The following is a 24,731-nucleotide window of genomic DNA, read 5'->3' on the forward strand; positions in this document are numbered from 1 at the left end:
CTAATGAACACGAAGTGTTGTATGTTAAATTGTGACAGCACAAATTGATATAAAGCCTCCAAATGCAGTTTGTTTGCGTTTTTATGTGGATGATGTCGTGGTAAGGAAGTGTGTGTTTGTAAGTATAATTTTTTTTTGTTTGGCAATTTCCATTGTTTTCGCGTACTCGTTCTCTTCACAAACAAGTAATTGTCCTATCTTTTGTTTAGATATCCGTAATCTCTGACGTCGCGTCGGGTTGGGAAGCTGCAATCTCGTAATCTTTCATTCTTCAAAACTCCGGATGATGATGAAATGAAAAGGTGGTCCCCATGACCACTTGAACCAACATACCTATCTACCATCGTTCTTTTCGATCCGGATATAACCGCTTATTTCCAAAACCTACCATTAGATATCCTCGATGACGGTATTGAGCAGAGCATCGACATAGGCTAGGCTTAGAAAGCTAGCTACAAATACAACAATAATAATAGATTTGAAAAAGGAAGAAGTGAAACAGAGGGCCTTTGCTAATTGCTAATAAATTGGATTATAATTACATTTTTTGAGGCAAGGCAAAGGCATAACATAACACAACAAAGAAGAAGACAGGAGAAAAATAAAATTAAAATATAATCAAATTATAAGGTAATAAAAATATATGCATAGGTATACATTAGTTAAAAAAAGCAAAACTTATATTATTATATTGTTTTGTTTTGTTCCACTGTTATTGTTAAAACTTTTAAATTCAGTTCCGAAAGAATTGAGCTCAGAAAAGATAGTTTTTAATTTCTTAACCCACTGCTCTTCTTCTGAATCAAAAAAATGATCAAAAATTTCTGACAGGCACAGCAGAATTGTCAAGTTTTCCGATCATAGTACAGAGTGTTTTCACCATAGACGTTTTCTGCTGACTGGCACAGTCCCAGAGTCCTTTACACAGAATTTTGACACTCTGGCAACGATAACAAAGTAGGAATATTCTAGTACATTCAGCAGAAAAACAATAACAAAACTAGGTGAACTGTCAAATGCACAATAATAAAGAAAAGCGAGGAATTTAAAGCAAACAGCATTAGACGATTTTAACAAAACATATTTATTTCATGCAGAACGAAGAAAATAATTATTGGCCTAACAAAATGCAGTAAGTTGTAATTTTGATATAGTATTTACCAGTTTTATAACTACTTTATTATAAAATTTTGGACAATAATAGTGGCGCAGAAACGGAGTCGACGACAACAGCTGCGACTGCATCTGGACAACAATCAAGTTTTACTCCATACCAGCAATCAATACAATCCATGCCGCATTTAATGCCTAATCCTTCACCGACACCGTGGAACCTTCATACAATGCCATGGAAAATAGCTAGCACAAGTGTAGGGCAAAATAGCGTAATGCAGTTTAGTGCCCAAGTTAACGAGGATGTTCATTGTCGAACAGCTCTTCATCAGAAACGCAAATCAGATATAGAAGTTCAAGTGTAAGTTAATACTGATAGTTTGAAGTTTTTTTAATAACGATCTGCATATTTTTTTATGCAGACCCGTCAAGCAATTCATTTCAGAAGAAAAAATCACTGCTCATTTTAATGGCCTGCACATATCTAGTGATTACATTCAAAATGATATACATGAGACTAACAACTCTATGTCCGGTGATGACACACCTAGTACTAGTACCGGTAGATGCTTTACTAATCTCACATACGAAGACTATCAGATAACTGCGAAAGAATTAGAACAAAAATTGCGTAACGCCAGCCGCTTTACTGTGTGTGACCAGTTAAAAAGACTTCAAGAGCAAGAACTTAAATCAAGCTTTTTACCAGAAGCGCTTTTAAATCGAATCGAAAAACCTTGTACCGCCTTGGTGCTTTGGCAGCCACCTCCAGTGCTAGAGTTACTCCATCGCAAAAAAGAAAATGAATTGACTCCAACCAGCAGCGATAGTACAAGTGCAGATAGTTTTGGCACTGCTGATATAGCGGATGCTGATACTATATGCGACGATGACGAATTTTCTGAACATGATCCCGAGTTGGAAGATATCGACGACTTTGTGGACAATAATAATACATGTCGTTTGGATTTTAACAATATGAAAGCCGATCATATGGAGGAAGATTTGTAGTTCAATAAAAGTAACTATTTTACGGACAAAATGTATTACTGAAAGTAATCTTCCATTTTCTAACGCTACTAATACGGATTTTAATAGGTTTTTTTATTGCTTCCGTAACGTTTCTTATAAAGCGCGGAGAAGTTGCCACTCTCGGAACTGAAATGTAGTTATGAAAAAAATATTTGTAGACGTACAAGTTGTGGTATAAATGAGTATATGTATTCCAGGAAGCTTTATAACTATAATTAATAATTTTCTACTTATTTTTGTAAAATACATTAAACTATTATAAGGCAATAACGTTTCGTCACAATGATTTATTTATTATCATGTACAAATATGTAAATTGGAATCGAGTCCTAACGACATTTAAACATTTCTATTAAAAGTGGAAAGCTCACTTTTCAATTTAAATAAATACAAACAAGTAATTTTTGATTGCATAGTTGAGTTGTTTACGTTGTTCTGTAAATTCCTGTATATTTTCCACATATGAAGTTTCCCCACAACAATAATATGCGTACGCTTTGCAAATTTACATTTAAATCAGTATATAACATGAATTTGGGGAAAGTATGGAATGGGAAAATTTGTATTTACGATGCACAGAATCAAAATACAAAACTGGCACCCATCTTCTTCGTCATCTCTTCCGTTCTACATAGGATTTTTTTCATGCAACTGCACCAGTGTGATGTCACGCATCTCTGATGGGCGCAAGTCTTCATAGATAATGAAGTCTTATTCTATCTGTCTTGAGTAATATGAGCATTCAAAACGTATATCAATAAAGTAGCAGCTGATTTGACTTGTTTCTATTTAATACATACGTTCTTCCCCAGGCGAATTCATGCAAGGTGGTGTATCACTATTCGATTTTGAGTCTTGATTGTCAAAGTATCCCACTTCCTTGTTGTTGCTTTGCTTGTTTACATTCTCATTGGTTAATTTATTCTAGCTTTCTCAATTGTACTGCTTGGGTTATTTATTCTGCGTGAGCACGACGATGTAGAGAACCTTCAGGACACATCTGTCATAAGCTGAACTCTACGTTTCCTACATCAGGGAGGAAGATACATGTGAGAAGGAATATGGTACGAATGCGTACGAACAACCCATAGCATTTGAAAAATATTGTAAATTGATGTTATGCGTTTTATTAAATATTAAACTAATAACAATCCTAAATGAAACCACTCGGCGCAATTTCACATTCGAAATAAACGCCGTATATTATGGAACGTAAGAGCCTCAGCACAATATAGTCTTTATCAAACAACTCTTTGACGGTCCCTCTTGAATCAAGAGATGTGAAAATGCACAAATTACACCAATTTTGCCGCAGATTAAATAGTTGGGTGTGAAGTCCGATTACGATCAAACTAAAAATGTTTAGCGCGTTTATGGTTTTGAAGCTCCAACAATATTTCCATAAATGTTACGACTTTCCTTATAAAATGTCTAAGGTCTTTTGACCAAGCTATAACATTTTTTGTGTATTCGTTTACCATGTGTATAGCCCTATTCGATTCGTAATTTCTCTGCCCTATGTTCAATACTGGAAATTCTGTAAAAATTGTAGTAAGGTACTTTTGAAACATTTGTAAACCACTGAGAGATTTTTGCGTTATGTTTTAAAATACAAATTAATTGTGGTGCTTATAAAAATGGGTAATTTTTTCTTCCGCTAACTTTTAAAGCGTTAGTAATCGATCAGTGTAGACGACGTGGATCTAATAATTTATTCATTTCTCTTTAACACTTTTGGGCAACATTTTGTCGAATAATTGACAGGTCCGAATTTTACCAAATTATTCGACATTAGACTAGGGATGTCATGTATGAATGGAAATCGTAATTATATAATTAGCACAAATGCAACCCTGCCCGACGTAGTGTTGTGTGTGCACCCACAATCAACGCGACTATTAGGTTGGCCAGACTATTTAGTGTGCAAAAATACAGCACGACCCAACGAATAATTGGCCAACCAAATTGTCTGTAGTGTGTGAAGGTTCTAAACAAACTTAGGCTGCTCCAAGGCAAATTGAATACAGAAGGTGGGGTCTTCCCAAAACTGTTACTTCATTTTTCGCGATTTTGGCAAGTGTGACGTCAGGCGCCTTTTCAATATCAAATAAACAAAAGGAGGAGGAATTACATGTTTGTGAAAATTCAATGAATGACTTGATAGTTTTGCGATTTGTGAGATTTAAACTAAACAATTCTATCCTTCTAGATATTCTTTCAATCAGACCATTGATATTCAAAGCACCCAATTGGAAAAACAAAATACATGTGCATGTTGCTATTGCTCTAGTGACTTCACCTTGTATAGATTCGCCTTGTGTTTCTGGTGGATACAGGTTTCGTTTTCATTAGTTTCGTTGCCAGCGCGAGTTGTGGACGTGTGTGGATACTTTATTTTACGGCAAATCATCTTCCAGCAGCAATAATCGGGCAGCTAAAAGAATTATTTGTCGATTGTGTGCTTCGCGCGACTCACAACAGTTCAAAAATAAGTGTTTCAGTGATAAAACGGAACAAACCGATATTTTCCTCAAGTATGTTTTGTGCAATGTAAAATATTTAATAAAATTTATAAAAACACGCTACCCTACACGTAAATACATATGACGATAATCTAGAAAAGTGGAAATGTGATTTGTGCGAACCTTAGAGATTAATATATCAGCTTACATATAAAAAAATTCTGTGTACAAATGTATCGGATGTTGATATGCCTATGTATATACTTATGTGCCATACGCACCCATAAAGGAATCCAAAAATTTAGAAGAATAGGCAATCCAATGTGGGATTATTGGCATAAGCTTTAATGAGAATTCTTTGCATAAATACACATCCTCACTTATAGAGCATCTCGTTGTTGCAGAAAAATAAAATGAAACCAAAGTATCAGTGAACTTTGATAAAATGGAAGAGCGAAAACAAAGGTGGATGGATATGTGTCTCTTCCAAGCAAGCTCAGAGAAAATTAGGAACGTCTGTAAACACAATTCTTCGGTACCTGCGTAACTAATGTTTTAAGAAACGGGTGTGCTAAAGTAATGAAATTCCTGTTCCTAATAGTTTGGCTCTATGCACTGCAAAAAAATATACCTTGCAAATCCTTGGTCGAAAAGTGTAACTTTGTATTTACGTGAAATTTAACACAATCAGGTTTAAAGCGAGCGCTGGTTAATCAGTTCTGCAGTTGAATATTCCAGTACCTGCACGCGTTTTTCTCTGCGCGTTTACTGTTCGCGTGAAAGAAAAATGATAAAAGGTTATAATCTGTACACATGTATGTATGAAGTTGATGTTCAAAGTTAGATGGGGCGCAACCGAACTTGATTACCGCCGCTCGCTGGTAGAACATACACTGCTAAAAATTATGTAAAATAATACTATTGGCAATTGTTCGACGAGAATGCGTGGTAAAGTACTTGTATGTTATTGATGGTACCGGAAGATTGTAAGTCCTGTTTTGGGAAATATGGTTTCTACGGTAACACTCCAGCATGAACTGCTTGCTAAACTTAAGAGCCCTAACTGAAAACATAAATAACTCACTGTGTAGGTGTTGGATAGGGGACATCAGGAGACATAAGGTTCGGATTGCAGTAAATTCGCGGACCTGAAGAACACAAGCAACCGATATTGTCAAAAACCAATATCAACGTAAACTCTCTGGTGGTTTAGGAAGTTACAAAATGTAGAGATTGAAAAGCGAAGGAGAACACTATCCTGCGGCACTCCTTGCTTTATCCCTATCTGTTTAGGTATTTGATTTCGAAACGTTACTGACGAGTGTCGCCTACACAGGGAATTTGCGGAACACCTCTTCAGTCCCCGTGGGAGAGTAGATTTTTTGGTGCCAACTAGCTGAGTGGCATTGCTAATTGTCTCAAAAGCCTTGAAGAGATCCAGCGCCACTAGGTTTTCGTCTAAGTCTAATGTTTGCCCGTTTATCACTTTTCAGAGAATTGAAGATCTTTGTGATGCAAGCAACAGGTTTATCATAGCTGATGAAAACAATCGGTGCACTTTTGCTTGGTAGACTGTACAACGGTCCGGTAACATGACACTCGTTTCTGTCAGCCGAAGGATGGAATATAAATTGTCAGCTAAAAAGCCTCGAGCATCGCTTTGGGTCCGACGAAACACAATTTCCAATGGGATAGCCATTATGTAATTGTGCTTCGTCGGATTAGACAGAGGCTTTACCATTGATCAAAGCTGATGTGAGACGGAAAGTTGCAGGGCTTTAAATGCTCAACCCACTTGGTTATGTTGATTTACCAGTTGGCGAATCTCCAAATTGAGACAATTTAACCGAAGATCACTGGAATAGGCCTGGTGTATGTGGTCATGTTAGTTTGCTAAAACAGCTGCCAGAACTAGTTGTTGTTGTAGTAGCATAAACATTTCATACATATATGAATGGTCCTTGGCCGGATATAAATCCGGGTCGTTCCGGTTACGTAGAACCGGCTGTCGTGGGAACACGACCTGTTGTTCTTAAATTATGCTGTATCCAATGAGAACAAATCTTTCTAATGACCAAATGTTCATACAATATTGAATGTATCCTTGTCCCACAAATGGCAAAAAATGCTACATCTTGCGGGATCAATTGACACACAGCATCGATTATTTCTGGCACAACCACCGTTTTTGGACGGCCTTCCTGTAAGGTTCGGCGGCTACGTTGGAATTCGAACATATAACTTATAAGTTATTTATATATAAAATATACTTATAAGTTATATTCTACGAGTATATTCCACGGCTTTATTAAAAATTCATATCGTAGAATACTTATTATTTTTATTATTTATATGAAATAATTTTTTTAAAATAGTATTTTTATTTTTATTTGAATATTTATAAAATTATTTCTTTAATTTCTTGAAATAAATACATATTTTTAATCTTGTTGAACAATAAGGCTGGAACCAATAATTACATAAATTTTGATCCCAATTACTCCACCGTAAACACACCAATGCATTTGCATTCTGTAATCGCCGTTTGTTTGCGGTATTACCCTTCACTGGCCAAAACGCTGAAAGCGACGTCTGCAAAAGGATGATTCATACAAGGTGTTAGCACTAGTACAAAAACAAAATTTACATGTATTTTGATTTCGCAATTTGGTGGTTTGACTCTAACGTTCTTCAGGAATTTTCGACGAGTTAGAATTTAATGAAAATATATCATTGACTTGCAAACCACCAAACAAGAAAAATTTGCTCTGCTTGGTCTAGCTCAAGGGAAAATGATAAATATACCAAATTTTTGTTTTATACTACCGCTAACAATCCGTCCCGAGTACTGCTATTTTGTTCTTGACGAATTTGACAAAATGGGCTGTTTTTAATTACGTCAGCACAGAAAATAAACAAACCTTGTTTGTGATCCACTCAGTGATTTTTAAACAAAATAATAAATATAATAAAAATGAAGTGTCCTGTGTTCAGTTATGCAAACGCGAATGATATTAAAGACTCAACTTGTATTCGATTACTCTTCTCCTTAGCCTAGGCAACGCGTAATCTTGTATTTAAGGCGAATTTACATAAGGTGGTGTTCTTTCATCAGTTGATTGAAGTCTGATTATAATTGCATTTGCATTTAATTTCCTTCTTCTTCTTTCAGGTAAAATTTGGCAATATCCCTCCAAATTGTATTTGTAAAAACGATATCACCTTAAATGAATTCGCCTTGGTTGTCATTCTCGATCTGCCAATAAAGTAGAGTAGTATTAAAAGAGAACGGCCGCGACATGCTAATGTTCAGATTGGAAGTAAAAAAATAAATCAACTGACCTACTGATATCACGATTGCGTCCTCCCATGTGCCGTCGTCAGTACGGAAAATACACAAACAAAAAGAAGAGAAGAATAAGCGAAAATGAGTGGAAAGCCAAGAAGATAGAATAAATCGTGCATTCATTTGTTTATTTTATGTACTAACGTCACCCAATTGTCAAATTCACGAAAAACAAAGGAACGGTTTTCGGAATGCGCCTACTAAATTCACTGCAACCACTAAATCACAAGAAAAAACCATTCAACTGGTCTACTAAAGTAACTTCACCTTATATGAATTCGCCTTGAGTATAATTTGAACGGATAGAGAGAAATAGAAAAGAACGAAGAAGCGATTTTCTTTCGTTTAGATACCTACGAAAGTTGCACGTTTAGTACGGTCCGGTTCGTTTAGCTCGTCTGTTCATGTAGTATTCATTGTCGGTGATAAAATTTGTAGTACTTTATTTTTTGTACGAGATGACCAAACGTCATTTAATATTACCATACGGCAGAAACGTTTTAAGCTAACTTTTCTTTATTTAAAACTCGTTGCTGCGTGGTACTTAAAAATATATTTAAATTTACAGAATTTCGTTTGCACGATATGAATACAGAAATAGTTTTTAGTGGTGCTTAATGAATTTCTAACAATTATTTGCAGATCAAAAACATTTGGAAAAGTGAATTGTGAGTGGGTAATACTGAATTGAGCTGAAAAATTCGGTGGCGATGTCCGAAACGGGGTCGCCAGGCAAGACGCAGAAAGGTGGACAGCAGCAGCGTCGCCAATTGGTAAGTACTTAAATGATTAACAATAAATACATAATTAAAAAGACAAAATTGCTAAACAAAAGTTATAGAAAATTGTGAAATAGTGCATAATACTCAGCACATTTTCGTACAAAATTTTAATATCAAAAGCTTTCTGAAGTTAATTGAGTGTCGCGACCGTTTCAGTCATTGTGTCTAGTAGGAACGTAGCCCGAAATAGCGGGCAGCATTGCCTTGGAAGGCAACTGAAAAATATATATAAATATGTATGTAAGTTATGTGTGGTGTTAACGACTCGATTCTCAGTACGGACTATAAACCCCTTTCGTACGTGTATTTTCTAGATAGGGTGGAGGTGAAATCATCCATGCAATAGAGTAATGCCGTCATACTATCTTGGTGTAGTTGTATTATCTTTGTATTGTACTACTTAATATTTATCGTTAACGTATTCTTAAACATAAATGTGGTGTTCTTAAAAGTTATAATCCAAGTGCATACCAATAATGGAAAAAACAGCCTGAGCCGGTTATCACATTGGTTCTGCCAATTTTTTTTTCTTTTGTTTTAATTTTTGCTCTTATTTGTGTAAAAATTAATTGTAATAACAACGAAACTCCACCGCAAATTCACCGCAAATCAAAATCATATCAGTGTTTAGCAAAGATTTAGCTATTTTCGATGATTAACAAAGAAAACTGTGTGAAAATATAAGGCGTGCTTATGCACAACATGTATACAGACTTATGTTACATACAAAAATGTATGTGTATGTATGAATAATATGGCTTTGTAGTGTTCGTGGACTTGATCGAGCGCTATTAAAGAGTGTTGTACACATATGAGCACACGCATTAAATTATAAAGGGCCCCACCCCCCTATGCCGATTCAACCTGCAGCATGGTTTAGCTGTACTACTCGTTATCCACAGTTCAAGCGGCCATCATTTGTACCAACGCGGAGCAGCTTATGACAACTGACGCTGTTCAATGAATTTCGTACGTTTAAAAAGTACTTGGAGCTGGTGTGAGTGTATGGGTGATGCCTCTCACACAGATACATTCCGAAACTGAAATTCACTCAAAATCAAACACAATATGTAATCGCTCATATGTGTATGTGTGTGAATTATTTCATCCGATTACTGCAGATACCGACTCTGAGAATTTATTCATTGCTTGAGGAAGTGAGTGAGTTTGTAATTTTTCTTTAGATAACCTGTTCCATGCAGTGCTGCCACATTTTGATCTACTTATAGACCTGTTACAACGGGTCCGTTGCGGCAACGAATTTGACTGAGAACAAAATAGATTATGTGTTATGGGGCCCACACTCACTGACGTTATCGTGGTCCCTGTCCGTAGAAAACAACTGCTTTTGTTTGGTTACATATTTGCACATTACATCGGCTTGTGTGTGTTTGTGTTTCGTGGTATCAACACAATGTTGCCATTTATATTTGTGCATACACACTTTTACACACATCCGTGTTATCAGTTACGATGTTTCATTGTTTAATAAACCATAGCCAAAAAGCAACAAATGCAAATAGTTCATTTATCTATAATTAACATTATTCAACATTGTTTTAAGTTATTTTAATAAAAATTAAAACTTGTCTAAGTTTATTTTGTAAATGATTTCGAAATGTACTGTTTAGCAACACTGTGTGGTGATAGAGCAATCAGGTGACACGTTTTTACGGAACAATCCAAAACGTACACCATCTACGATACTACGCAACGGAACGGTGGTGATTTTTTCATTTACCTTAGGCTCTCATTAGTTTATTCGTGTCAGCTTACACGGAACGTACATTTACGTTGGTGAGTGTGTGCATCATAAGAATGATAGAATACAAGATTGTGCCTTCTGAATTTGTTGCGACGTCATCGCTTACGAATTTTAAAAAGAAGGGAAATTTCGTGAAGAGAAAGAGTAAGCGAAAGCCATAGAAACTGACCAACACAACAAATTATATACACATGCACGCACTTTCTTGCCACGGCACACACTCACATACACAAATATTAAAATTTTAATAATTGCCAAATATTAAAATCACAATAATTGCCAAGACATTATTTTATTTCTACTGTTGACGTCGACTGGTTGTCGAAATCGCGAAAATAAAATACCGTTACCTTGAGTATTTGTCCTATAATAGGAATTGCACAAACAGAGAATTTTCAAAGTAACGCCGACAAAAGTCGCGCTATAACACAGTCTTAATAAACGATTATTTTTATACTACTGCCATCATCTTGTAAGTACTCGCCTTGGTTATATGTATGTATTTACTACATTACACGTTCAACAAAATACAAACAGCTGTGAGAAAAGCAAAAGAAAATACAGGCATCTGCTAAAAACTAATGACTACATACGAGTTGTTTTCTCACAGACTATATCGTTTATTGTCTAGCTTATTCACCTTAACCGGCCCTGATATCGAATATGATCTACTCTTGCACCGTCTTGCACTGAAAATTAATGTGAGATATCATGTATTACGAGCATAAGCAATCCGATTATGTATATGACTTCGAGCCTTTCTTGATTTCATCTGAAATCTTGCGAAATGAAAATATCAATGTTAATTACTTCCGTTAAATATTTAAAATACTTCTAAGCTTCATTTGATTTGAACGACATTTTCACAAAGCATTACTGTTATTTGCTATTTTAGTAAATATTAAATTTATTTACTTGCGATAAGTAAAGAGTTTTTTAAGCTTATTTCCAAGTATGTATACCAAAATGATGAGAGGAGTCGATTTGTGCAGGATGAATCGAAGAAAAATTAATTAATTTTATTTTATACTCCTCGTTCAATACCCGTGCCAACCTCTTATACAAAAAAAAAGAAAAAAACGTGATATCTCTGTTTTAAATAAGGTAAAATTGCTCAAATAATAAACCAAAATAGGAAACATGCACCAAGGAAAATTGTTAAGCGGATTTCAATGATTTTATTATTTTTTATACGCTGCTTGGATAGAGAGAAGAAGATTAGGGGGTCAGAGTTTAGAAATTTCCGAGTTCTAGCAGATTGGAATTGGCTTTGTCACGGAAGCGTTAATCGAGCAGAGTCGACGACCAGCCAGACAAGAACTAGGTTAGGTTAGGTTAGGTTCGGCAGCCGCATCGCACATAGAGACAACGATGCCACTTAGACCACGAAATGGGTCCGTTGTGAACCGCGGGGGCTGAGCTACATTTCCCTCTCTATATTAAACCATCCTGAGCTTTTGACAAAGCGTAAAAGGTTGTTGATACCTAAAATGTATAGATTATCTATATTCGTTAAAAAGTAGGATTTTAGAAATCGGTTCCTGCTTCTGGCTAGAGTTGGGCATGTGCAAAAAAGGTGTTGAATTGTTTCCAACTCCTCCTCATTTCTGCAGCTACGACAGAAATCATGCGTGTAAACGCCTAATCTCTTTGCATGATTTCCTATGAGACAATGTCCTGTGAAGGCCCCTACTAAGGTCCTGATTTGAAGTCTATTCAGGTTTATAATACTCTTGGACAGACGTAAATTTAGCCTTGGCCATGTTTGCCTAGCAATTTCACAGGTGTTAACGCTAATCCATCTTTGATTTGTAGACCTGATTAATACGCCCTTAATGAGAAGCTTACAAGTTGCGAGAGGTATCTCCATAAAATTACTTATGTCTGGCAAAGAGGTACCTTCTCTTGCAAGTTGGTCTGCCCTACAGTTCCCTGGTATATCTCTGTGGCGGAGAGGAGAAGTAACAAATCGATAATTAATATTATCCATTTTATTGGACGACCACTGTAGTACCAAATGCATTGTTTCATATCTATGTATGTACGTGCAAAATGTTAGGCGCCAATTGCCTCCAAACAACTGTACCATAGAGTAAACAACAAGGGACTAGACACAGAGCCAAAATATAGCGCCTTTTTTCCCAAGAAGCAGATGCATGAACATCATTGGCAACAATTACAATTGTATGTATGTTTGTATGTGCAAAGTGAAGGGCATCAACCAACTTCTTTCCTATTTTCCTTTTCCAAGAAATACGAACATCCACAGCTTGACGGTTTATTGCTGGCCAACGGCGGCCAAGTGAGGTGCTTAGTAGCCTGCTCGACTACTGCTGTTGCTGTTATCAATCACCTTGGTTGGACCAACTGCCTGAACGACTCTGTCTATGGGGGTTGCAATTGATTCGAGTGTTATCGAAACCGGTGTGTTCGTGCTCGCTCGCTCGCTCGTTCTCTCACATATCTTTTAATTGTACACAAGCTGTTTGGGCTAGCAGCTCACGCTGGTCTACAACCAATCTGCTTTTATGACTGAGCTATGATTTGTACTATAATAGCGGGCATGGTGCCTACTCGTGTTGGCAGTCCGAGTAGTAATGCAAATGTGTTATCCGAAAACAACTGAATTCACTCGTAGAATGTTGCTAGGGCTGTTTTTAGGCTCGCGCTTGCGTAGATAGATGCCCACAAACACATTAACATAATAACCATTTCTCTCAAGTCCAAGGCGGCACACATACAAACCGAAGGCACTCCATTATCTCACTCAAATAAAGCAAAATCCTAATTTTTGCTCAGCAATCGTTCACTCTCTTCATAGCTAATTTTCTTTGTACCTTATGTCTGAGTTGACTTGGCTACTTACTAAACGTTGTGAGTTCTATCGCTGTTTACACAATTTTTTTTTTTTTTTTTTTTGTCAATTACTACTTTAGTATTTACTGATGCCCGTCAGGTTAGTATTCAGACTGTAGTGGTACCTATACATATATTGTGTTTCCGCTTTCCTCACCATCTTGTTTTACAACCAAAACAAGCCCCACCTGCCACTTACCGTGTGTACATTTTTGTTACTCTTCGCTCTAAGGCATTTTCTTTTCATTTAAATAGTATTTTGTTCCTGCAATTATGTCACAAACCTGCCGGCTGTGTCATCGAAGAAAGTGATAGATAACGTTCGAGTGACGATGCATGGTTTATAAATATATATTGTTATACACATACCATACATATTAGCATTACTAAATGCACATTGATAAACTTAAAAACATGTTTTCTCACCCGAACATTTCTAATTAATTGGCAATTCTCTCTTCCTGAATTAATAAAGGCTGTCGAAATTTGTGAAAATTTGCCTAGAATATCAACTTAATTATACCTGCGCACTTATGTATGCCCAAGGGTATATCATTTTTTTTCACATAACTTTTGTATGTAGCAGCATAAAATAATCGAGATAGATATAGACATATACATATATACCAAAAGAGGGCGTGGCATCGTACAGCTTTTTAAATTTTTACTTGAGTTATATTTCTTTTCTTGGGTTGATCAATTTGTATTAAATTTGGGTAATTTTTTATCGTTTATAATCGAAATATCACGTTTTTGGATATTCTGAAAATTACCGTTATATGGGAAGTAGGCGTTGTTACTAACAGATTATGCCTTACCAACGCTCAATAAGAATCCACCTTGGACAAAGAGTAATATCGAGTTATTAAGCGCATGATATAACGAGCCTACAAGTACTGGACCGGACAGTATTTAGACAGATGTTAAATAGCATTCATCGGGAGGCACTTACCACCTTCCTCAATTCTCGACCTCTGAATGCCGTCATCGGAGTCCAATCACCCCCTACTGCAAATGAAGGTCTTCAGCTACCCCGAGAAACCCGCGTAACTTTGGCACAAATACGTTAATAGTCTAACACAAAAGGAGGACTCAGAGAAATATGTAAAGTGCCAAAGGATCAGATGGACAGGACACGTAACGTGTATAGAAGCGGATAGAGTGCAAAAAAGATGACTAGAAACGAAAAGTGACAAGCATATGAAGCCAAGGAAGACGCAGACTACGGTGGAAAGACGATGTAGCATAGAAACTCCTAGCAATAGGAGTCAGAAACTGGGAGAAGGCAGCACGTGAACGTCAAGAATGGCGAAAAGTTTCACTTACATGTTTTTATTACTCCTTTTTTATTTGGATATTCTTATCATAGTTGGTAGATGTTTTGTGAAATTGTGATATTTCCTTTGTATTCGAAGAAAACAAAAAATCTTTGTACAGAGCTAGTCTTACAAACACCATCGAGATTAAAATAAGTAAACCATCAATAAAAGTTTTAGGTATATATATTTCAAGTATTGATCAATATCCGAAACTTATTTCAAATTCAATAATTCAACAAGTTTTCATTTACTATGGCTGTTTATTCTAAAGCATAGTACTAAGTTCGCGTTTCAAAATCCATACAAATTGCATTGCCGTGAAATTTCGTACATATGTATCTCACGGCAAAGTAGTTCACGCTGTGAAAACACCGTGTAACATGCCAGCAACATTTTTTCACACCTATTTAAAATATATATATATATATATAATTGGCGCGTACACCCTTTTTGGGTGTTGGGCCGAGCTCCTCCTCCTATTTGTGGTGTGCGTCGTGATGTTGTTCCACAAATGGAGGGACCTACAGTTATAAGCCGACTCCGAACGGCAGATATTTTTATGATTAGCTTTTTCATGGCAGAAATACACGCGGAGGTTTGCCATTGCCTGCCGAGGGGCGACCGCTATTAGAAAAATGTTTTTCTTAATTTTGGTGCTTCACCGAGATTCGAACCGACGTTCTCTCTGTGAATTGCGAATGGTAGTCACGCACCAACCCATTCGGCTACGGCGGCCGAAAATAAAAATTGAGCGATGACTGACAGTTCGTTTGCGAGGCAATGGTCTGACTTTGAATCCTCCGAAGGTATGACATTTTTAAGCGAAACGTCTAGCAAAGAGTGTAACAAAATATTCTTTAAATTTTTGTCTGTCTTTATCTATATATATAAAAAGAAGTTACATTTCCTTGGTAATCTTATAACTCAAGAACGGGCTCACCTATCCAAACCAAATTTTTAGGCTTTGTTTGGACTATTCAGTAGATGGTTTGTGTTTTGAAATTTTAAGAATCGGATACCAGGGTCTCGAGAAATAGGCCAAAACGTGAACCCGGGTAACCCTAGGATGTGTTTGTACAATATGGGTAGCAAATGGGAGCTGTTGATGATTGCTATAGTATAGAGTATTTTTAATGCCCGTCCGTAACTAGGGTCTCGCGATATAGACCAAAACGTGGACCTGGATAACCCTAGGATGTGTTTGAACCACATGAGTATCCATTGTAAGTTGTTGATAAATGCTAATGAAAAGAGGACTTTTCTTTTCGCTGGGTAACTAAGGACTCCAGATATAGACCAATTGGGAACTCGCCTTCAGGTTAAGAGATTGCATTCTTATGTACTACAACCAGTTAAAATGTTTTTAAAAATTCAGATCCGTTATCTACATATATTTCTCGAACTTTACAGATTCAAGGTCAAATATACCATAGAGCTGGGTCTTTGCTACCATTCCCAGATGGTGACCATCAATTTTTGCAAATATATTTTATTGGTGATGAGAATCGTGAATTAGATCAGCGCTGTGCAATTTCGACGAATACGAGAAGATCAATCGTGAATGAATTGCAAACAATGTTCCATCAACACAATGAATTGGTGAAATTGTTCAAAGTGGCACTCAAACTGATGCCCACCGATGGCCACAAAATCATAATAAAAGCCAATAAAACACCAATTGGGAGCACGCCAGACGATTCAATGTACCAACGATTTATGAAGTAGCTATTGTTGTGGTTGGTGAACAGTTTCAGCCACGAGATATTGTTTTGTATCGTAGAAATGAGCAATTACAACGTATTTCAGAACTCCATCGCTGTTATGATGCATTGCAATACCCCATTTTGTTTTGGAGAGGGGACGATGGCTATCATATCAACATACCAATGATAAATCCAACAACTGGTACATACACATTTTATTTTTGTTTAAATATGATTTTTAAATAATTTTCATACGCTAATTAATTTTTGCATCGCAGGTCAAAAATCAACGAAAACCGTAAGTGCGATGAATTTTTATTCGTATCGATTGATGATTCGCCCTCAAGAAAACAATTTTTTTTGTGATGCAATCAACTTTCGCATCAATTTTTTATCGAATTGCAAGTCATTTTGGACGCAAATATAATAAAAAATTGAATGCTCCAGGAGGAACAGGAAAAACATTTTTAACTTTATTTATTTTAGCATAATTTATTTAGCGTTTAAAATTGAACTGGAAATTAAAGAATCAAAGTTTAATTACAAGTTTTTATCGGCTCTTTCACCTTACCTGTATATATGTAGGTGACCACAACAATAAAATTTAAAAAAAGTACAGAAAAGGCTATTGTGACATCTTTAGAAAGTATGTTGAATGAAAAAAATCAACTAATTCAACTGTTTCAACATTTTACGAGTTCTATAAAGAAAACTTAATATGAAAAATTTCTTGCGATATAAAAAAACATTTTATGTATGGTAGTGCGAAGCCCACTAGGTAATGCTAGTATAATTATATGTATTAATTAAAAAAAAAAAAAAATTTCTTACCAACTGTTGCCCGTTGCTTCTGAGGCGATGCTTACAAATTTGAAGTTTCTTCTCATTTAGCAATTAATGTTGCTAGCAACATTTCACCGCAAGCCAAATGCATGTTGCTGGCGAAATTTCTAAGCTGTGAAGTTAGTACTAGATTTAACGCAGAATTAATTATTAATATGTTTTTCACATGATCCAACTTTTTTTACTACAAAGCAGATTTTCGGCACTTTTCACAGTTGTACACAAACAAAAGCGGTGCCCGATAAGATTTCTGTAAGAGAAAAGAATTTTAAGTAAAATTTGTGTAGTTTAATTAACAATAACAAATATTTTATTTCTTTTTGCATTTTATTCTTATGTTAAATAATACAATGTTTATTTGCGCATAACTATGGTGGTCCGCCCGTTTTGAGAAGTTGTATGCAAGCTAATGCAAGCTTTTCGTTTATTTCGGTTTTTTAGCAATGTCCGCTTCGCTTGATAGGTATGGTGAGGGGAATTTTGGATCCTACGTCACTTGGGATGTGTTTCACAAAATTTAGCTTGTGGTACTGATATACGCTAAAAATCAACATAGTCAATGCTCATACCATTATTGGTTTTGCAGTGCTGCTTAATAGCATTTTAGTAGGTTCGTTCGTAATGTTTGCTCGTCAGTTTAATCCCATATGTACATACATCTACACTAATATTATAAAGAGGAAAACTTTGTTTGTTTGGTTGTAATGAATAGGCTCAAAAACTACTGGGCCGATTTTAAAAATTCTTTCACCATTCGAAAGCTACATCATCCACGAGTAACATGGATTATATTTTATTTTGGGAATAGAGCTCGAGATATAGGTCAAAACGTGGACCCGGGTAACCTTCGGATGTGTATGTACAATATGGGTATCAAATGGAAGCTGTTGGTGAATGCTTTAGTCCAGAGTATTTTTCATGCCGCTCCGTGACTAGGGTCTCGAGATAGAGACCGAAACGTGGACCCTAGAATGTGTTTGTACAATATGGATATCAAATTGAAGCTGTTGGTGAATGCTTTAGTACAGAGTATTTTTCATGCCGCTCCGTAACTGGGGTCTCGAGATATAGGTCAAAACGTGGACCCGGGTAACCTTTGGTTGTGTATGTACAATATGGGTATCAAATTAAAGCTGTTGATAAGTGCTTTAATACGGGGTAATTTTCATACCTATTGATGACTAGGGTCTGGAAATATATGCCAAAACGTGGACCCGCCGTGTCTTTGCCCCGAATTAAACCAAACTTACACACATTGTTAAGTAAGTATTGAAAATGGGTTTCGTAAAGTTTGGTTGTAATTCGGAGCACTGGCAACGGGTACAGCGTTCTTTTGAACCAGTCATAATGTCGCTTACTTTTTTAACGCTTGGGGCGGAACTGAACTGTCAAATCGACAGTGTGAGTTACAATGTGTCAATATTTCTTTCTGGTTTGGATGCCATAAGGAAAAAACTTAAGTGCAACATGTAAAAATTGTTTGTGAATTTTTTTGGAGTGGATTTTGGAACAGTGAATAATTTCTTACGAAATTTGAGAATTTAATGTGAAATCCGAAAGAAATTATGTGTTCGTGGAAAAAAAAAATTTTTTCGTTTTTTTTTTTTGAAAAATATAAATGGATAATGGTTAAAAAAACTCCAATGCTTAATAAAACATATAAATTGAAACGAAAAATTCATGGATGATCAGGAAAGAAGACGATTGTTTATTCATATGCGTTGATTTTAAATTTAAAAACAATCTTCTTTTTTCCTGATTTTCAATTCATATTTTATATTTACTCAAAAACAAATAGAAAAACAAAAAATATTGTTTATGCCAAAGCGCTTGAATAAAGAATAAAGAAATAAATCAAAGCTCCAAACTTTGTACAAAATTCACAAAAAATTAACAAGTTTCCAAAAATTGTCATCAAAATTTTAAACTTTTTAATCAGAATCTTAAAAACCTTCTGGGTAAGCAGTTTTATAACTATTCAATTTTAGTAAAATATGGTGTAAGTTTGAAGTCGCTCAAAAATCGAGTTGTTTATGAGAATTTTCTTCCATATAAAGGAGTTTATAAAAAATTAGCCTTTTTCGTTGTGAATATTGCTAAAAGATAAAGTGAGCACAAGTGTATATACAATATTTGTAATATAAAACTATTAAAACTAAACATATCCGGAAAGAATTTCGCAAATTTTTTAAGTTCTGGAATAAAAAAACTAGCTAGGAATAAAATTGTTTTACATTAACAGAGGGGGTGAAAGTATTATTATAATGCTAAAATTGATTTATAATGAATATGTCGGCGAACGTACTTATGTACGATATAGTATATAACTTGCATTAAACCGTAAAATTATTTTATCTAATTTTAGCGCGAACGCAAACAACGTAAACTTTATCTTGAAGAATGGACATTGGGAGATGATGATTTGGAAGGGGCACGGGGATTTAGCGTGTCAGAAAAATTAGAATCTTCGAAGTTTGCACAGACTAGTATGGTTCGTGAGATGCGTGGAAGTGATTTGACTGTGGGGTAAGATTATAGTTGCTCATTTGAAAATTAGATAATCACCGATTTATTTTCACTTTCAGCTTCCTTCAACAATATGGCTTCAATATTCCGTTATTGTTTCGTGAAAAAGCAGGCTTGGGCTTACGTATGCCTGATGCCAATGAATTTACCGTGAATGATGTGAGGCTGTGCGTTGGATCACGTCGTATACTGGACGTAATGGATGTAAATACACAGAAAAATCTACAAATGACAATGAAAGAGTGGCAACAGTATTATGATAATCCACAAAAAGATCGACTACTTAATGTGATCTCGTTAGAGTTTTCCCATACACGATTAGACAATTATGTGCAATGTCCGGAAATTGTTCGGCAGATCGATTGGGTGGATGTAGTGTGGCCAAAGCGTTTAAAAGACGCACAAAAGGAGGGCACAAATGTACTGGGAGAAATGATGTATCCAAAAGTACAAAAATATTGTCTTATGTCAGTGAAGAATTGCTACACAGATTTTCACATAGACTTTGGTGGCACTTCAGTCTGGTATCATATTTTGAAGGGTAGTAAAGTATTTTGGTTGATACCACCAACAGAAAAAAATTTACAACTATACGAGAAGTGGGTGCTGTCCGGCAAGCAGGCAGATGTTTTCTTTGGCGATACAGTCGAAAAGTGTGCCCGGGTCTATCTAACTGCGGGTAACACTTTCTTTATACCAACTGGTTGGATACATGCAGTATACACGCCCACAGACACACTAGTATTTGGCGGTAACTTTTTGCATTCCTTTGGTATTGTTAAACAACTTAAGACGGCGCAGGTGGAAGATGCTACTAAAGTACCGCAAAAATTCCGATACCCTTTCTTCACCGAAATGTTGTGGTATGTACTGGCACGTTATGTTTATACTCTTCTGGGTCACTCTCATCTGGAAGGCGAACCTTCGGTAAGCGAGGAGGAAATGGCAAAACGTAATCATGTACATCTCACGCACTATGAACTTTTTGGTCTTAAAGAGATCGTCATGTATTTATATGATTTGCCACCACAAAAAAAAAACGTACCAGAACTTGTACGCGATCCTGTGGCATTGATCAAGGACGTGCGTACGCTGGTGGAACGCCATTGCAAGGATAAGCCGGAGTTAGCAATAACCGGTGAGTCGGTGTTGAAACCGCCCGGTCAGATGCACCCGACATTTCAGGTGTACGACCGCACGATAGTCAAGCAGGAAATCAAGGCAGAGATTGCACGAAAAAATTCAGAAATCATACGTGAACAACAACAATTAGATGCAGCCAACGCAGCAAATGCGGCAGAATTATCATCATCCAACAATGCGGTGCCAAATAAAGGTGATATCAATCCTAAATCCAATGTCATATCCATTACAAATGCCACAGATAATGGAGGCGTTATTGTAAAAGAGTGTAAAAAGGAACCTGTGGAGAATGGGACACCGCAGCCAGGTAAGACAGGTAACTATAGTTATGTTGTAAAATAGAAAGTAATTTTTATATTAGGGATAGCATTAAAACCGTAGGCAACCAATCTTTAAGTTAGGGCAATATTGATTCTGGCAATCTAAGGGTAGGTAGTAGTAACAAACTCACATTTAGCTCTTGTGTGTAATTCAAATAAAGCTGCAAAATGGTGCACCAACGCTGCTGAAAACGATGCGTAAATAATGCTGTTTTTTTCAAATTCTCAAATTTAAATTAAAACACGAATACTCGCACGGTAGGTACAAATGTGCGTAGCTGCAAAATGATGCACGAATGCTGCGTGGTTAGTTTATTGTGAAAAGTTGTGTGCTTTGAATTTTGCTACGTAGAACACCTTTAAAAATCTTTCAGCATATGCGATTGCAATTTATGCTGAAAACGCGAGTTCAAGTTCTATAATTTTTCTTTTGTTATTGTTTGTAAATTAATTTTTCTATACATTAATAAGACGTGTATAATTTGCATTCAAAGTGTTTTTGTCTTTTCTTTTCGATATATCGGACTTCCTGCATTAATTTTTGAAAGGAAATCAGAATATAATTATAATAATCCAATTTTACACACAACATCAACTATTTTGTCTTACTATTGTGTTTTCTCTCCTAGCCACATTCGTATCACCCTCGGACAGCCTTAAGTACCGTCCGCCAAAGAAGATGCACCTGGCTAATGCTGTTGCTGCGGCAGCCAATCAGGCTAACAACACCGTCAGTGTTATCGCATCTTGCTCAAGCTACAATACTGTTACCCCTGGTAGTTCTACCGCCACAACAACAACTTCGACAGTAACAACGACTGTGGGCTCGAACCAAACTCATTTGCAATCACATATACCGCCACATGCGCATAACGCAAACACAGTTAATACTGCAGAATTCTCTTGCCTCTCACCGAACGAGTCGAAGCTGTCGCCCAATGTGACCGGTACTGGACAGCCGCGTCGTCGACGAACGCGTTGTAAAGTGTGTGCTGCTTGTCAACGTTCCGATTGTGGTGAGTGCAGCTTCTGTTTGGATATGGTGAAATTCGGCGGTCCAGGGCGCGCTAAGCAGACTTGCATGATGCGTCAGTGTCTGTCACCGATGTTACCGGTGACAGCGCAATGTTTTGTTTGTCATTTGGATGGTTGGCGTCAAGTACCCGTGTCGCCTCAAACTAAACAGTTAGCATCGCTAGAAGGACCGTCATCGCTAATGGAATGTTCAGTGTGTTATGAGATTGCGCATCCTGATTGTGCGCTGTCGCTGTTGGATGGCACCGAAGATGCGGCAGATGCTAAGGGTATAATGAATGAGGACTTGCCAAATAGTTGGGAATGTCCGAGCTGTTGTCGATCGGGAAAAAATAATGACTACAAGGTGCGTACATTAATCATATTGAAATACATATATAAGTTTATTTCCTACCAATTAGAAGCAATCAATGATGGCATTACTTTTATTGTAGCCTCGTCACTTTCGAGCACGTCAAAAATCTTCGGAGGTTCGGCGCACTTCAGTGGGAGGTTCAAATATCGTTGCAGTCGGGCATGATCACGACAGCAATCAGTTGCCACCGCCCATTGGACAATATAATGATTTTGTTTTCACAAGTGAATCGGAAATGGAGTCTTGTACAGCAAACGCTGTACATTGGAAGCATGGTGGCAAGCGGCATCACCACCACATTGAAGTGAAGACTGAGCGTAGCTATGATACCTCTTCGCCGGGTATCTCGCCCAACGCAACTAGCGATCGCATAAAGAGGCGTAAGAGTGATGACGGGTTGAGCTTGTGCAGCAGTATGCAGGACAGTATTGATGCGGGTGCATCCATGGATTGCCATGTGGGCGCCGGCAACGGTGGTATTAGCGGTGGCAATGGCACACAAATGTCGCGGAAAAAAAATTCAATACGTTCACAGTTGGCTCAACAAATGCTCAATTCATCAACGAGAGTACTTAAGAAACCTCAATATGTGGTACGTCCCGCTGGTCACTTATCGTCCAGTGGAAGCGGCTTAACTGGTAGTCACATTAGTGTCGCAAATTTGGCCCTCGATCCAACATTGCTTAAAATCATCTTTCGCTATTTGCCTCAAGAGACCCTAGTCACCTGCTGTTCGGTTTGTAAAGTATGGTCGAATGTGTCCGTAGATCCTGATCTCTGGAAAACAATGAATTGTGCTGAGCACAAGTTGTCTGCTTCACTACTTACGGCGATTGTGCGTCGTCAACCGGAGCACTTAATATTAGACTGGACTCAAATTGCCAAAAGGCAGCTAGCCTGGGTAATTGCACGCCTACCGGCACTAAAACATCTCTCGCTGCAGAATTGTCCAATACAGGCGGTGCTGGCTCTACACACTTGCCTCTGCCCGCCATTACAAATACTAGATATGAGCTTTGTGCGTGGTCTTAACGATGCCGCCATTCGGGATATACTGTCGCCTCCCAAGGACTCACGACCCGGCTTAGCAGATTCGAAGACACGACTTCGAGATCTTAAAACTCTAAAATTGGCTGGAACGGATATAACCGATGTGGCGCTGCGCTACATAACGCAAGCTTTGCCGAATCTTGTGAATCTGGATCTCTCATCATGTCAGCGTGTAACAGATGCCGGAGTGGCACAAATTGGCACTTCACCAACGGCCATCGCAAAATTGGTGGAATTGAATTTGAGCTCTTGTCGACTGGTTTCTGAATTTTCATTGGAACACTTAGCTAAATGCGAACAATTGATTTGGTTGGATTTGCGGCACGTACCGTTAGTGCCAACGCAAGCAGTGATAAAGTTTGCAGCCGAATCAAAGCACGATCTCTGTGTGAAAGATGTAAAGCTGGTGGAAAAGCGGCGACCGCAGAAAACGACGCAACCAACAACGGCATCGAGTTTAGGGGGAATGGGTTCAGTAAGCAGTTGGAATGACTGAATGATTGTATGGGTGGATTGCAATTAGATTTTATGAAGTGCAGTGAGGGTACAAAATGTTCAATGTAAATATTTAAGTGAATGACGAGCATATTAATTATCTTTATATAAGTAAGCAACTAAACTGTAAAAGATTTTTAGCAAGTCCAAAATGGTGTCTGAAAGAATGTAATTTGCAAAAATCAAGCATAAAATAATAATAATCTCATACACGAATCGTAGGTTATTGCTGTTGTGGCAGCTTAGTCCCCATCGCTAGTGGCTATATTTTTAGTAGCTTACCAAGACCAATTGGCATCGTTGATGGCGCCTGGTTCAATAAACGCACTGTTTGCCCTTGGTCAGACCAAATGACCTATTAAGTGGTGCCATACGGCTTTCAGTCGAAAAGGAACGTATTTTGCGTATGTTGATGTTAATCCTGGATAGATAGGAGTTTAAGCTGCAACAATATCCAAAATTCAATTCTGAAAGCAAGCTATGAGCTAGCCAAAGATCTTCGTCGCAATAAGGTGTGATTGGTTGTTGTAAGTTTTGGCCTTACTAAGACCTGTCTAGGTCAGTGTTCCACTAAATGCTATTGACT

General features: G+C 37.1%; 2 protein-coding genes across 4 annotated transcripts; both read left to right on the top strand.

Moving 5' to 3' along the window:
* The first annotated feature begins 1,011 nt into the window (after positions 1–1,011).
* LOC129245799 (uncharacterized) lies at positions 1,012–2,436 on the top strand. The gene is made up of 3 exons (XM_054884195.1): positions 1,012–1,132; positions 1,205–1,474; positions 1,536–2,436. Exons 1-3 carry the CDS (start codon positions 1,092–1,094, stop codon positions 2,122–2,124), a joined length of 900 nt encoding a protein of 299 aa, XP_054740170.1. The 5' UTR covers positions 1,012–1,091; the 3' UTR covers positions 2,125–2,436.
* Positions 2,437–4,514: 2,078 nt separating this feature from the next.
* LOC129245780 (jmjC domain-containing histone demethylation protein 1) lies at positions 4,515–24,361 on the top strand. 3 transcript variants are annotated; one of them, XM_054884168.1, is made up of 6 exons: positions 4,515–4,679; positions 8,596–8,726; positions 19,587–19,747; positions 19,807–21,206; positions 21,840–22,591; positions 22,680–24,361. In XM_054884168.1, exons 2-6 carry the CDS (start codon positions 8,664–8,666, stop codon positions 24,144–24,146), a joined length of 3,843 nt encoding a protein of 1,280 aa, XP_054740143.1. In that variant the 5' UTR covers positions 4,515–4,679; positions 8,596–8,663; the 3' UTR covers positions 24,147–24,361. The 3 variants fall into 3 exon arrangements, with proteins under 3 accessions (XP_054740143.1, XP_054740159.1, XP_054740151.1); XM_054884184.1 differs by having other exon boundaries at positions 19,807–21,197; XM_054884176.1 differs by lacking the exon at positions 4,515–4,679 and adding an exon at positions 8,340–8,493.
* Positions 24,362–24,731: the final 370 nt, after the last annotated feature.

This window comes from Anastrepha obliqua, chromosome 1, assembly GCF_027943255.1.
Source record: "Anastrepha obliqua isolate idAnaObli1 chromosome 1, idAnaObli1_1.0, whole genome shotgun sequence".
NCBI lineage: Eukaryota > Metazoa > Arthropoda > Insecta > Diptera > Tephritidae > Anastrepha > Anastrepha obliqua.

Bases quoted from the DNA above. Each gene is read 5' to 3' on its own strand.
- LOC129245799 (XM_054884195.1), top strand. From the start codon at position 1,092: ATGCAGAACGAAGAAAATAATTATTGGCCTAACAAAATGCA. The intron at 1,133-1,204 runs GTAAGTTGTAAT...GGACAATAATAG, and splicing joins TATTGGCCTAACAAAATGCA to TGGCGCAGAAACGGAGTCGA. The intron at 1,475-1,535 runs GTAAGTTAATAC...TTTTTTATGCAG, and splicing joins TCAGATATAGAAGTTCAAGT to ACCCGTCAAGCAATTCATTT.
- LOC129245780 (XM_054884168.1), top strand. From the start codon at position 8,664: ATGTCCGAAACGGGGTCGCCAGGCAAGACGCAGAAAGGTGGACAGCAG. The intron at 8,727-19,586 runs GTAAGTACTTAA...ATCTAATTTTAG, and splicing joins AGCAGCAGCGTCGCCAATTG to CGCGAACGCAAACAACGTAA. The intron at 21,207-21,839 runs GTAACTATAGTT...TTTCTCTCCTAG, and splicing joins ACCGCAGCCAGGTAAGACAG to CCACATTCGTATCACCCTCG.